At 37.7% G+C, this 15351-nt stretch overlaps 1 protein-coding gene across 2 annotated transcripts; it reads right to left on the bottom strand.

The window, feature by feature from the left end:
- Nucleotides 1-1240: 1240 nt before the first annotated feature.
- cnnm2a (cyclin and CBS domain divalent metal cation transport mediator 2a) lies at nt 1241-15122 on the bottom strand. Of its 2 annotated transcripts, XM_058796456.1 has the most exons (8): nt 12777-15074; nt 7619-7762; nt 6958-7095; nt 6680-6849; nt 6361-6454; nt 5934-5996; nt 4600-4778; nt 1241-3496 (listed from the first exon to the last, which is right to left on the bottom strand). In XM_058796456.1, exons 1-8 carry the CDS (start codon nt 14227-14229, stop codon nt 3299-3301), a joined length of 2439 nt encoding a protein of 812 aa, XP_058652439.1. In that variant the 5' UTR covers nt 14230-15074; the 3' UTR covers nt 1241-3298. The 2 variants fall into 2 exon arrangements, with proteins under 2 accessions (XP_058652439.1, XP_058652440.1); XM_058796457.1 differs by lacking the exon at nt 5934-5996 and having other exon boundaries at nt 12777-15122.
- Between the last annotated feature and the right edge of the window lie 229 nt (nt 15123-15351).

The following is a 15351-nucleotide window of genomic DNA, read 5'->3' as shown; positions in this document are numbered from 1 at the left end:
TGGTTCAGGAGTGGCTTAACAAGAGGAATACGACAACTGTAGCCAAATTCCTTGACACTTCTGTGTGTGGTGACTCTTGATGCCTTGACCCCAGCCTCAGTCCATTCCTTGTGAAGTTCACCCAAATTCTTGAATCAATTTTGCTTGACAATCCTCATAAGGCTGCGGTTCTCTCGGTTGGTTGTGCACACTTTTTCCTTCCACTCAACTTTCTGTTAACATGCTTGGATACAGCACTCTGTGAATAGCCAGCTTCTTTGGCAATGAATGTTTGTGGCTTACCTTCCTTGTGAAGGGTGTCAATGATTGTCTTCTGGACAACTGTCAGATCAGCAGTCTTCCCCATGATTGTGTAGCCTAGTGAACCAAACTGAGAGACCATTTTGAAGGCTCAGGAAACCTTTGCAGGTGTTTTGAGTTGATTAGCTAATTGGCATGTCACCATATTCTAATTTGTTGAGATAGTGAATTGGTGGGTTTTTGTTAAATGTGAGCAAAAGCATTGACATTTTTTCCTCATTACCATGTCCCTTTAATGGCTCCGTAGTGCACTAGAAATCCAGATTTGGTAATCAGAAAAAGTGTGTATCTGGATCATTGTGATCCAGTCCAATTTTTCTTTGAAAAACCATCAGAAAAGTAAACTGGATTACCTGATCCTGGATAGCAAAACATGGGATGTCCAAATCCAGATCATTTGGATCCAGATTAAGCTTTTTGAACAACTGGCCCTAGACAACTGGCCCTGGCACAAGATTCTTCTGATAAAAGCATCTGCCAAATTCATATTTGTAAATACCCTCAAATTTTGTACGCACAACATAGTTGTCAACACTGTCAGCACTTTGCAGGCATTTTCATTACCCTACATGAGAAAAAGTCACACACACACACAAAAATGGGTTAATTAGAATTTCCACCAACCAAAAAAATTAAATGGATCAAATTGACCCCCAAGTTGCGCAACATAATATAAGGGCTGGTAATTGCTTCAAAACAGTCCAGGGCAATTCAAATCTATTAATTTTCTGTTTTAAAAAATCGTAGTCATTATTATTAAGAGTAAAATATTGTGTAAAAAGTGTTCATTTATTTGCATCAATTTTCAGGTTGATTTATTTGCTGTTTAAATTGTATTCTATATTATACACCTGAACTAGCATTATATCTCTCACCATCTGATCAATCTTATTAGAAACATTAAATAAATATTAAAAACAAATCAAAATGTAGGCAACCATAAAGTTGTCAAACAGTTTTATTATAGCAATTTCCATCTGCATTATATACATATATATATATATATATATGTATATTTAAATCTGATATAGCATTGTCTGGTTTATAGTATGTAAGCATACAATAGTACTCTCTGATTTATGACTGTACAGTATCTCTATACACATTCAAGATTGAAAATAGCAGCAATGTATGACAGACTCAAAACGCATGTTAGAGCACCACATTTTTGAAGACGTTTCCTCTTTTCTAAGGCAGGCGATCCGACGTGAAAACACTGATCTGATCTGTAGGACATCACCGAATGCTTTAAGTGAAATGAATGGGCGTTCCTCTTTAACACAGTGTGAAAAAACTGGAATAAGCGGTTGATGTAACAAGAACAGGAATGCTGACCGAAGCCTTTGTTAGTGTTCAACAATCACTACTCCACATCTCAAGCCCCTAAACAGTAGTTGTGTTAATCTAACAGACTTACTCTACCTCTCAGTCTCATTAAATTAAATTCCACTAGTTTACTTTCGGATACTTTGTCCTACCTGTGAGCACATTAATTGGTCATGATTGTCCCTGCATAGCTGTTGCACTATTGCACTGAGAGGTTGCTACATAAACTCTTGAGACGTGAATGTCCTGATATCCAGTGGCTTTACGCATCTGACAGAAGCGCCTCAGGAGGTTCTGATAAAAAAAACAAACAGTCAGCGGATAAAAACATCAGCCAGAGATTCGTTCCCCTTTGTATCAAGAGCGTTAATGTAATCTTAAACCAAATAAATACATTAATGCTGAATTATTTTCCTTTTTCATCTGTTTTAAATTCAATAAATCAAGTACCTCTTTTACAATCCCATGACATTGAGTCCTACACGAATAGCTTTTCTAAAAACAATAAGAAAAAAGAGCAATAGTGGAATCTGAAGAGGAGATATAAGTTACAGTGTAAGTTCCTGAAATAGTGTCTTTGAGGTCCTAAACGCAGCTAGCAACTATCTGAAGAAAGGTAGGTGTGACATACAAAATGTTTCTTTTAAAAATTAAGAGTTACGTGATTACAACAAAAGCACTGAAAATCAAAAACGTATCGTTAATAAAGAGTGGTCCGACGTACGTAAAAATGGAACCAGTCATGAGACGTATACTCTATTCACCTTAAAATAGGTGACGCTGTACCTCAGCACAATCAGGACTGACGTAAAAAATCTCTTTTTCTATATATATATATAGATGAAAAAGGCCCTCATATGTAAACACATTTGATTTCTTTGTACTGCGAACGCTGTACGTAGCACATCTGCGTGTGACGTGGATTAACCTGGGCAGAAGAAATCGTTGTTGGTGTTATTTGGCACAGTCCAGACAAACGCCATTTTGCCTGCTTATGCGTGTCGTGTCCGAGGCTGCTGTTTTTGTCACAAATTCTCACAAATGACCCACAATTATGCCGCCTGTTTTATCCTGTCTATGCCAAATGTCTTTGGTCGTGAGGCCTCTTCTGATAGGCTGAGATGCATTCTGGGGATATTGATCTCCGTCGAATGTTTACAAGCCTCACGGTCGCTGAGATCTCATCTGTGGCTGCATCTGCTCAGGTTTCCTGGGTCGAATGGAAGATTTTGGAGAGCTCCGTGTGGCCCGGGCCCTCGGGGGCCTCCTTTGTTGACAGTAACCAAGCGCTGTCTAAAGGCACCGTTATTTCTTTGTCCTTCTGGTATCATGTCTGGTCGAGGTGTGGTGTGGGTCGTCACCTTGCTCCTCCAAAGTGAAAGTGTGTATTTTCAAGTGTGTCCGTCCTCGATCAAATGAGCGAACGAGAATGATGTGGTGGTCCCTGACTGATCCGCTGCCTACAAAAGGTGTTAAGGTCATTAGTGCATGCATTGTGGGATATGCGGCCCTTCACATTGTAGTCTTTGCGTATGTTCCCCTTGGAAATCGACCGTGATGAGAGGAAGTGAAGCTGCCTGGTGTACGAGAAGGCCTCTCGCTCAGTACGTGGAAAGGGAGAGGCTAACGGAGCCGTTTGCGCTCTTTTGCCATCTCTCTTCACTGAGGGTGGTTAAATTGCCCCGTCGCTGTGACTGGTGTGGTTGGGTCTGTGTGCGTTGGTGGTCAAAAGAGTGGCTGATTCGTCCAGTGGTCCATCCTGATGCTCTGTGAAGGTCAGCTCGATCTTGGTGAACTCGCTGTCTGTGGACTGGGGTGTCTTGTCCATGCGAGATGCCATAAGGGCGTTCTGATACTGCTGGCGGGTCACCTGACAGAAGGAGAAGAAGAATTAATGAGACATAATTATACTGGTCTATTTTGGACTTTCTGTAATGTGGTACAGCTAATATCTGTAATTAATCACATGCGGTTGTATTTTTTATATCATTTTAAGTTGCTTTGAATAGAAGCATCATGGAAATTCACACTGATATTTTCAGATTTAAGTGGATTTCAAATGCACTGAACTATATAGTCACTAAATTATGGCTGCAAGTTGTTTCAAGGAGACTTTAGACTTTTTTTAATGGGTTGTGTAAATTAACATGTTAAATGAAAATATAAAATATGTGTAACTGTTATTTTTAACACATCCACCAAATTGAATTGTTACTTTCAATCAGCTTTCTAAAGATAAAAATAGACAGATTAATCATTTTTCTTTCATTTTCATAGAATTATTTGATTCTATTGGCAGTTCTAATTTTTAACAGTAAGAAATAAAAACTAAATCTGTTCCTAGGTTCTCATGACATACGTTCAGAAATCTTTCAGTGGTTAATACCAAGTAAATAATTTCCAGAAAATATTTTAATAATTTACTTAGCTCTAGTACAGGGATTCCCTAACCAAACCCTTCTCACATCAAATATTTGACGTCAGTTAATTGTCACAAGATATACAAGTACACAAATACAATATTTCATCTTTTTAAGTGTTTTATTTTGAAGAGCAAAATTTTAAATGTATTTATTTATTTTTAAGATTTAATTGATTATTAGCTTTTCATCAACTTACAAACCCAAACACCCAGTTTTTTGGAATCTCTGTAAAGGCCAGTTATTTATTTTGGAAATGTATAATATTACACTTAATATTTTTGTGTCACGGTATAAATATAGCTGTCTTTATATTTTAGGAAGTAGGATCATCATATTTGGGCATCAAAGAGTTTCAAATCCTCTATACAAGCTGCATGACACCATTCATTTGAATAGAGCTTCTGATTGTGAACGTGATTTTCAATTTTAACATGACATGTGGTCAGATAGGAATTTACGAGTCAAACTGCAAGTTTCAGCAATTCCATGCATTACAAATAAGCCAGTTTGAGTTCAGAAGGGCAATATAAATTCCCAGCAGCATTCAGACCTTGATGTAGAGCAGGTCAGAGGCGGCTCTCACTGAGTAGTCTGGCACGTAGACCTGCAGGAAGGAGTTGAGCTGGTTGTTGCTGCTGCCCAGCGTGGGAGTGACCGCCTCCATCCGGTCACTCCTGTTCAGGGAGTCCGAGTGGTTGAGTCCGAACGGTCGTGGAGGTGACTTATTTTCTGTATAGCAAATAAAGGGTAACATGCAGGTCAGTGGTCAGCTGCTGGTGTTGCTGTGATGTAAACAAACAAAACAAAAGATTCTTGTCTGATGTTCCATTCATTTTGGATGCCCTGTCTCTTCTCATGAACCGTGCTGTGGAATTCTTTTGTGTGTTTAGACACAAAAGTTGAGCTTCGTTTGTTTACAATCCAAATTTGTGATGTAGCAGCCATTTAATGTGACTTAGATCTTCCTCTGCTAGAAATCCAGTGAGGATTTGCTTACATAGCCAAATAATTAACATAAATAATGAAAAACAACCATTAACAAATGACTTCTAGCATTCTTTTGGCACTACCTTTTGTTTTGCTGATAAAACAATGGATATAATCCATTCCCTTTTTACACGTTTCCAAACTTCGCCAGAGAGTGACATAATTAAGATTAGAGCATCTGCTTAATAACTCACACGTAATGCAAGGTGAAGAGTTTTTAATCAAAATAAGATTAGGTTCTCCACTTCTTAAAGAAACAGTTCAAAGGGTGTCTGTGGGGAAGCAGTCCAACAGTCATTACACTGGAATGTATATAATCCCAGGGTCAGATGTCTAACCGTGTGGATTTTTTAAATTTAGAAAAATATACACAACCAATTTGCTTCATATGAAATTTTTTTATTAAACAACAAATGGTTTGAACAGTAGCATTAAAAACGTTTGGGTTGGTAAAATTACCATTAATTAGTCACCATATCAGATGAAAAAAAAAAAAAAACTGTAACATTGTGAAATATTGTTAAATACATTAATATATTGTGAAATAATTTTTTTCTAATTTAATATATTTTAAAACGATTTATTCTTGTGGCAACAAATTTTCAGCAGCCATCTTCAGTTTCACATGATCCTTTAGAAATCATTCTAATATGCTGATTTGGTGCTCAAGAAACATTTCTTATTATTATCAATTTTGAAAACGGTTAATCAGTTCATCGGATCATTGCTTATAAGCTCCCATGACCATTATCAGACTACTGACAGTTACTTCGTAAAAGAAAATGAGGACCTTGAACAAGGAAAACTCTTAATGCACCATTCCAATCTTCAGATTCTAATGTGAAATGGAGGATTCAGTGGAAGGAATGAAAAGGGGTGAAGAAACGAGTGCGGTACCTGGAGATCCTGCCAGCGATTCTGCCCTGCTCACCACAAAGGTTCGAGACAAGGAGAGAGGAACTGGAGAGCAAGAGGAAGGGAGGGAAAAATAAAGGGAAAGACAAAAGGAAATCATGGGGAAGACATATGATTTACACAGAATTCCATCAAGAACCAAAAGAGTAATCATTTGCATAGTGTGCATTTACATAATGAGATTAAAGAGAGTCGGAAGCATGTTTAATGAATCTGAGAGCAAACAACATCATGCATGATTTGGTAGAAAGAGTTGTATAAAATGAAGAAATCAACCATACGAAAGAGTGTAAAAACTACAGAGATGAGATTCTTTCTTTCATGACCAAATATCGCACATTTCATAAAATCATCAGTTATTTTCATAAAAATCCTGACATTTAGAGGTGAGAAAATCCATCATTCAGACCTGGTGAAGAGGTTAAAGCCAGCACTCCATAATAAGAGAAGGCACCAGCTTCAAACTTCATCCCCTCCTTTCCAGCCTCAACCTCCACCTTCCCCTGTGGGCCAACAGTCACAAGTATTTGAGATAAAACTCAGTAAAGTGGTTGAATTAAATCTGTTCAAAATAAGGAGTCTTAGAAGAAGGCGACCAACCCTTTGCAACAGCTTTTGCTATAAAACGCTGTCTAGGTAGACAGCTCACTAGGTTTTGGAACAGAGCTTTGAGATTTCAATCCTGTGAACCTCACAAGCCTTTGTGACTTTTCAATCAGAACTCATACCTGTAAGATGAGGATGAAGTAGTCCACAGGCTTGTTGCGGTGAAAGAGGTAGTGCTCTGACATTTTCTTGTTCTTGTCATCATATTTGAGCTCCTGGATGACGTTAGGATGTTTCAGCAAGCGCAGGAGGATTTTCTCTGACATTTGAGCTGTACTGAATGACTCCACCTCTGCAGGAAGAATAAAAAAGATGGGGTTAAGAATGCTTTACAAGTTTGTGATTGCATTCTTAATCATAAAAACAGAGACACATGTAGTTACATGCTGGACATCAGTACCAGTTGCCAGGAAACGCAGTGCGGCCAGAAGAAGCTGTGGTGATATTTTCACGCTCAACTCATTATCTGTAGGTTTGAAAGCGGAGAAGTCCTGTTTCCTCTCTCTGTGAGCTATCCTCTTTTTCGTCTTGTTGTCAGCTTTCATTTGGGAATAACAAGATGACATGGTTAGATGGTTTTATGTACATTGCGTTAAAGAAAGAAAAAATCACTTTGAAATCAAGTTTAAAAGTCTTGTGCCAGGTTCTCAGATTAGGTAGTCTTTGTATTTATTTTTGATTTATATGGTTTTGAAATTTTTAAATTCTATTTTCAATTAAAGTTTCAATTTAATAAATCTAAATCAAATGAATTACCTTGAATACATGCGAGGGTAAACATATTTTTAATAAAATTATCATGAATTATTCATGAATAGATATTAGGTGATAAAATTTCCTGATATTTACATACATTTAAAAAAAAAAAAAAAAAATTAAATTAAATTAAAAACTTGCTCATCATAGAAGACGTGCATTCAAGTCACTGTATGTATAAACTATGTATTTTGGAAAAAAATGAATGAGTGCAAGTCAATCACCCATAAGTTGAATAAAATAGAATAAACTCATATGTTTGGATAATAGCATGTGCAAGATTTGTAAATGTAAATGGTACTTACTGTACAAGTCAGTCTCATCAAGAATCTCAGATTTGATGATTTCCTCAATGACGTCTTCTAGCGTGACGATGCCCAGAACCTCATAGAATGGGTCTCCCTCTCCTTCGTTATTCACTCTTTGGACAATGGCCAGATGGGATTTACCTGCCACAGCAAAAAACAAATACAATTACACTATAAGTTTATGAGGTATCTCCCAAGATCATTTCGGACATGGTGGTCCCCCTGTACCCTAAACAACCATAAATGCACTAAACCCCACAGAATCACAGTTCTGTTGGTTTATGATTAAAATATGTCATGCATGCTTACTATGAACCATGAGAGAGTTATTATTTGACAGTTGTGACTGTTCAAACATAAGGTTCTTGGAAACAGACAACGATCCATCGCGTTTTCTTAGCAAATCTCTCATGGTTCCACATCTGTTTTCCCAGGACCTCCTTGATAAGCTGCTTAAAAAATTCCTGCCCAGCACTGTCAACCAAAACGTTAAAGAAATTCTTTTCCTGTTTCTCAGCTAGTGATCATTTAAAAGGAATTTTCCGGAGCCAGAGCTAATATTAGATCTGAAATGAAGTTTCCATTCCACTTGGGCAATGCTCTCACCGGAGTGGCACTGTAGCAATCCATTATGTAGGGTGTCCATATAAAACCTTTCCATAAATACCAGTATATAGCAGCAAACAAGAAGAAGCGGTTTCTTTAAAAAAAAAAAAAAAAAACTACTGGGCAGCAGAGAGACCCGAGTTAATGACTGACCAATCTTACTTTACCATGTGCTTGGTCAAAGGGACGTGCAGGCCTGTTTCACGCCTGTTGGATTCAGTAAGCACCAATACTGGCCTGAGGAAACATAAGTTTGTTTTCATTTAAAACCAGCATGACTTGAAATCAGTGGGAAAATAAGATTATTTTGTAAATAAAAAACTGTTTAACAGCCCCTCTTTGTTATAGTCCAGGCTGCCCACATCTCTCACCCTTGATCTATCTGATCTTAAAAGAGATTTAGACAGTGAACCAAATAAGACACAGTAAATTATCTTTCATTGGTTCAGTCCAGTTCCAGCCAAACTGAGAACACAAGTCTTATATCCAAAGAATCTAGAGAAGAAGAGCCATTGTTTTGAGTTTCCAAGAAATGCCCACAGAGTGTCACAGAGGCTTTAACAGCAAATAATAAAAAGTTTGACTGTTTGATTTTAAACACTTTGAGAAGATATTCCGAAGTGTATTCAAATAAATGTTCTTTCACATTTCTAGCTTTTATGAACTACAGAATTATGTTGCATTTATCTGATCAAAAATACAGTAGAAACTGTAATATTGCAAAAAATATTATTACATTTAAAAAAATAAAATAAAAAAATACCTGTTTACTATTTTAATATATTTCATATTTTAATTTATTCTTGTAATGGCAACACTGAATTTTCAGCAGCCATTACTCCAGTCTTTAGTATCACATGATCCTTCAGAAATAATTCTAATATGCTGATTTCTTCTTTCTTATTATTATAGTTTAAAAACAGCTGTGCTTCTTCATTTTTAATTTTATTTTTATTTTTTGAAACAGTGATATATATATATATATATATATATATATATCAAAAACATTTATTTGAAATAGAACTCTACTATGGCAATGTAAATGTTATTTTGACCAATTTAATGCATCCTTGCTGAATAATAGTATTAATTTCTGTAAAAAATCTCCCTGAAAACAAACATTTAAGAGGTAATTTATACATGTAGTCTATAGACAGAGCGTAAAATTCTCCCACACTTCCCAAGGCATAAAAATATGACCTCTGGCATGTAAGAATAAGACACTTCCTTTCTATGCTCAAGACATGGCTGTCGAGCATGAAGCATTCTTTCGAGGGGAAAAAAAAAACTCCCAAGAAGGATTGATGGAATGCTTTCTTGAAAGGCCTTATATTAAACATTTGAGATGAACAAGTGAACAGAACACATGGTTACTAGACAACACACAAAGACACATTTTGTACATTCCCACCTTATTTATGGAATGAGGTTTTTCCATAATGGAATTTCCCTATAAATAGTAGATGGGACTGTGGGTGGCACGTCTGTGATGCTTTAACGGAACATCTTACAAATGTTGCAGGCACTTATCAAGGCTGATGTGCCTTTTTAAATAGTACTTTTTAAAACAGTAAAATAACTTTAGGTTCCCAAGGAAAAGACTAAATATTTCACCCCGGAAATGGAAATTCTTCTCCCCTGTGGCAGGCCTATGACTCACAGCATCATAAACTGTATAATAGTGCATGCACAGTTATTTCAAACACAAAATGTAATTAACTTTAGCTTATATTCAATTACAAATCTTCTCTTCAGACCTCTATGTTAGTCTCACTTACATTAAAGTCACATGTCAAGATATTAAAGCTTCCCAACATACTGAACACTTCAGTGCTCATAAACATCTTTACTTTAATTAAAATGTTAAAAAAAACGTATAACTTTATCTATACCTAGAAGACGTTCAAAGCCCAAAATGCTCATTTAACTGATATAATTACATGAGAATTTCGACTAAAACTGGTAACAAAGAAAACTACCGATGGTACATTTAAGCATTCATTACAACCTATATTATTAACATTAATATATGTACTACAGAATAGGATATTTGTAGTTGAATGTTTTTGTAAGAAAAGCTTAAAATATAAATTAAAATGAATTTTTTATTAATTTTGCTTACTCCAGTCAAGTATTCACTGTCATGTTATCTTTCAGAAATCATTATGTTAACTTGGTGTTTTTCTTTTTGGTTCACAGTCACTTTTGATCACTTTAATGCATCCTTACTGAATAACAGTAGTAATTTCTTTAAAAAAAAAGAGAGAAAAAAAGAGATCTTAGTAACCTCTAACTTTTGAGCAGCAGTGTATATTATTCATAATGTAATATACTTTATAAAACAATATTCGTAATATAATACATAACAAATGTATAAATATATTTATAATTTAGACCTTTTCCTCCTTTTTCCCGTATCAGTTTGCTGCTCAGCTGTAACTGTAACAACAACGCATAATTCTTATAAGAGTTTTTACTGGAAACAAGTGGCTTCATCTTATTTATGACACGATTTATGTTTAAGTCTGCCAAATGCGCTTTGTTTTGTCAACATAAACATCAATTAACCCTGTGAATTCCTAACCCTGCTTACAGGATTAAGCATTCCAACTCCACAACATTTTGAATGCAAATACCTCTCATTCCTGTGAAGAGTCATTTTATAAAACTAGAAAAGCCAAGAGTAAGAAGCCACAATCAAAGCTGCTTACATAACAAACAACAACCTGAACTCGAGCAATAAAGATAATAAAATAAACATAAAAATAAACAGCGGAGTACAAAACATTAAAACAGCCAGAAATAAATAACCTGGAAATTAAAATAGTTTAACAAACAGTACAGATGCATAATATCCAAGAGGAACCTCGAATAAGGAGGACATAGATAACATACAGATATAGACCCATCGGAGACCAGCAGCTTAATGGTCACTTGCCCTTTGACACATCAGGTGACAGCATGCTTTCACCATAACAGCATATCACTACTTTTGTGTTGAGTAAACACAGTTTGAAAGCTATGCCGAGTCACAACAAAGACAGGGAGAGAAAGGCTTATGTGGGTGATATGGAGTCCTTTACACAGGAGATGTGGGGGCTTCTAAGACAGGCTTTGTTGATGGACTCAAGCTCGACACTGTACTACACATACCTCAATTGTTGCCCAAATCTGGTTAAGACCATTTCCTGTTCAGCCACAATTTGTGGAATGTTGGGCCATGGTCCTACTATGGTCTGCGTCCACAACTGGGTGACAGCGTGTTTGTAAATTACCATCGAACGCAGAATACTTCAACCCAAACTGGCTTCTACTTTGAAACAACTATATCATTTACCCATTTAAATACATATGTTACAGCTGCATTCTTACAAAACGAAATGGCATAACTTAACCCACTCATATTGCTGTTTGGTATTTCTGTCATAAAATAATTCACTGGTTCAGAATCAGACATCATGTTCTGATTGCTCAGGGCACCGAGTGACAATTACAAGCCAGAATGATTACTCAGTGCCTGTTGAAGGAATGATTCCCAAAACAGCAATCATAAAACACAGCTTTATGGGATGTGATGTTGTAAAATAAAAACCTGGGTTATATGTAAGTCTAGGTTAGCAGTGGATATGGCCTTTTCCTGAACTCTGTGTTATCTGAGCCAGAGACCCGTTTGCATCACTGACGGTGAAGTTTAATTCACTCTTCTTGAACTGTCTTCATTGAACCCCACACCTCAGAGAGAACAGATCATCAACAGGTACCATCACAACATTTTATATTACATCCAATAATAATATTAACAGAATATTAATGGAGTCTGTTTTGTATGTTACTTTAGAGCAATGCTTAAAATCTTTACTGACCCAAGGACCCCCAAAGCCCAGCATGGGGGAAAATTTTCTCTTCAAGGCTTTATAAAAACATTAATTAGCTAAATATTAACTAACATTTATAAATAATACATAAATTATTTTGAAATGCTTTACTTACTAATTCACGTGCAACCAAACTGTCGCCCTGCAACACAGTTTGTCCAATTTCTTTAAGACTTTCTTTAAAATAAAACACTTTTTGTGATGTAGTGATGATATGTAAATATATAACAAATAACAGTGGTAACAAAGCGATAAATAGTAACGCTGGGATACGTTTTCCGATGTTTCACTCGACGTACCGCCAGTTGGAGCAGCGTACTGTTGCTATGGTTACCTCATCAGGCGAACGTGACTTCTGTTTGCTAGCGACTCTCTTAACTTTTAATCTAACTTTAGTGGTTACTGAAAGTAGTCATGATAAAGAGGACATAGTTTTATTATAATATACCTGAATTATATTTAAAAAAAAACAATAGCATTATCTATAACTTTAATACTTTTAAAACCCCCACCTCTTATAGGTGAATTCTTCAACAATGAAACTGTATATAACGTTAGCTTTATGTTTTTTTTAAAGTCCTCAAGCATACTTGTTTTATTATATAGCTGAATTCCTCAACAACTGAAGGTGTAGCTCAAAAAAAAAAAAAAAAAAAAACAATGCACTGACTTACCTTTTTTAAACTCCTCGAGCATGGCATCCAGCTTTGTATCATTGAAGACAAAATGCAGAGGGTGGCTGTAGAACTTGGTGATGGTTTTCAACGGCGTGCAGTCATCTGGATCCACAAAGGCCAGGTCCTTGACAAACAGCAAGTCCACAATATGACATCTCTCGCCCTCATACACAGGTATTCGCGTGTAGCCGCTCTCCATGATCTCAGACATGGTGTTGAAGTCCAGGATGGCATCGGCGGCAATCATGAAGCAGTCTCGCAAAGGCGTCATGACATCCTCCACAGTTTTAGTCCTGAGCTCCAGAGCGCCCTGGATGATGTTGAGCTCCTCTTTCACCAGGTCATTATACGGATCTGTCACCCTGAGCATCTCCAGAAGCTTCTCCCTGTTGTACACAGTGCCGATCTCCTGCCCCAACACGTGGTCCAGGAGTTTACTGACGGGATACGATGCAGGGAAAGTGAGGATCATAAAGAATTTAGTCAGGAGTATAGTGTTTGCGCCCACGGCGAGCCCATGCCTGGAGCAGATGGCTTGTGGCACGATTTCGCCAAAAATCACGATCCCTATAGTGGACACCACTACAGCGATCAGCCCTGATCCTGCGATGTCATCGAGCAGGATAGTCAAAGTGGTATTGACCAAGACATTTCCCAGCAGCAAAGAGCACAGAAGGTAGTTTCCTTGGCTTCGGACTGGCTCGATCTTCTTCGCGTAATTCTTCTCCTTCTCAGTCCCGCAGTTTTGGACAATCCGGAGCTCCATGGGATCCAGCGCCATCAGTCCCAGATTCAGCCCGCTGAACATGCCGGACAAACACAACAACATGGCAATAAAAATCACCTGCAGCCAGAAAGGCAGCAGGAACTTCTTCTCCTCCACCACGATCACTTTAGTGTCATGCCCCTCGTGATAGATCCAGGTGCTCTCGGACCACGAGTCCTGCGCGCCAGGTGTGGTTGTGGCGATGCACAGGTAATATACTTTGCTCTTCTCAGTTTTTCGCAGAGGTTTCACCTCTATTTCAATAATCCCAGATGTCTTTCTGTTTACCTCCACGTTGGGAAGGATGATGATATCGGAGGATCGGATGCCGCAGGGATGCGAGGCAGGTGCGTCCCCGGGGCTCTGGCTCTCCGCAGGTGCGCTGCCGATTTTGTGTTCCGTAAAGGCGAGTTTGGACCACGTCTCGTTGTTGATGTTTTGCCCATAGACCCTTAACCTGACATGAGAGCGCTCGCTGACGCGCAAAAAGCCTCTGTCCATAAACGACACCTCGTCCGTGTCCTCGAGCCGGAGGCCAATGATGACAGTCTCTTCTGGCGCGTCTATGCCATCAATGCTACTGATCAGACAACTGCTGACAATTAAGAATATAACAGTCAATGATCTAGCCCGGTTCAGCGCCGCCATATTAGAAGTGGGCACTGCGGTCCATTGCTCTGCCATGTTGACAATGGGCAGACTTTAGTTAATGCATGTAGGATGCCACGGTCAGAGGGAATCCGCGTCCGCCTTCATCCTCTCTATAGCAGTCCTGACATCAAGCAACAAGGCCGGCATTACTCACCGCGTATCTCTGCCTCTCTGCACCACGATGACACACCAGCACGCTCTATGTGAACTGCTGTGAGTACAGATGCCTAATGACGGACGCTCGTTCTGACCAATCCGATCGCGTATGCTAATTAAGACCAATGGCATCCAATTACATCTCGCGGAATGTCGGAGGGAAGGAGGTGCTATCGGGCTTAAACGCGGTAGTGGGTGTATCCAAAGACCAATCAAAATGAGCGGTAACTAAAAGGTGGGAGTGGTCATCGACGGCCAACGGCATGTCACCATTGAAACTACTGGCCAATACATTGCATTAACGTATTGAAATCTCGGGGTTAATTCTGAAAACTGAGAAAAACGGTATGACGATTGTAATGCGGTAAATGATACATAAGGAAATGCATAATAAAATTACGACGCACAGATAAAAAAGATTCGCTTTCTATTTGCTTGTAAGCGCGCGTGGGTCTCTCTGCCAGATAAACAAACTCGTAACGCCTTCATTCATGCGTTCATTATGTCAATTTCCAAAAGACGTCCAAAAAGTATTTTCTTAATTCCTTCAAAGAACCACTAAATTGAATGGCAAACCAAATAGATTGTGATGTTTCAGAAAATCACAGAAAGAAGAAAATTTGGATACTAATATACATTATGACTGTGATTTTAAATTGCCCTTATTTTGTCACCTTTTGGAGAGACTTTAAATTGTACAAGACAAAACGATTTTAATAAAACATTATATTTAGAACTATCTATATAACATACATAATGAGACATTCTAAATTGTGTCTATTTTATATTTAAATAGTTTGAATAGAATTTTAATAATAATAGTTCATTCACAAAATAAAAAAGTCTTTGACTTTGAGAGAGAGAGAGAGAGAAAGAGAGAGTTTAGTGTGCATTTCTTGCTCTTTCTTGTTCTTCTGCATGATATTGGGAAATTTGTTTGTATTAGTTTGTATTTCTATTAGCCCATATAAGAAGGCAGTAGGTGATCAGTATAAAATT

This window comes from Onychostoma macrolepis, chromosome 13 (genome assembly GCF_012432095.1).
Source record: "Onychostoma macrolepis isolate SWU-2019 chromosome 13, ASM1243209v1, whole genome shotgun sequence".
NCBI classification, from domain to species: domain Eukaryota; kingdom Metazoa; phylum Chordata; class Actinopteri; order Cypriniformes; family Cyprinidae; genus Onychostoma; species Onychostoma macrolepis.
The sequence above is the reverse complement of the archived record's forward strand: the minus strand, read 5'-3'. Positions and strand labels throughout refer to the sequence as shown.

Bases quoted from the DNA above. Each gene is read 5' to 3' on its own strand.
- cnnm2a (XM_058796456.1), bottom strand. From the start codon at position 14,229: ATGGCAGAGCAATGGACCGCAGTGCCCACTTCTAATATGGCGGCGCTG. The intron at 5,997-6,360 runs GTCTGAATGATG...CTTGCTCTCCAG, and splicing joins GGCTTTAACCTCTTCACCAG to TTCCTCTCTCCTTGTCTCGA. The intron at 3,497-4,599 runs GTCTGAATGCTG...TCCTTCTGTCAG, and splicing joins CTGACCTGCTCTACATCAAG to GTGACCCGCCAGCAGTATCA.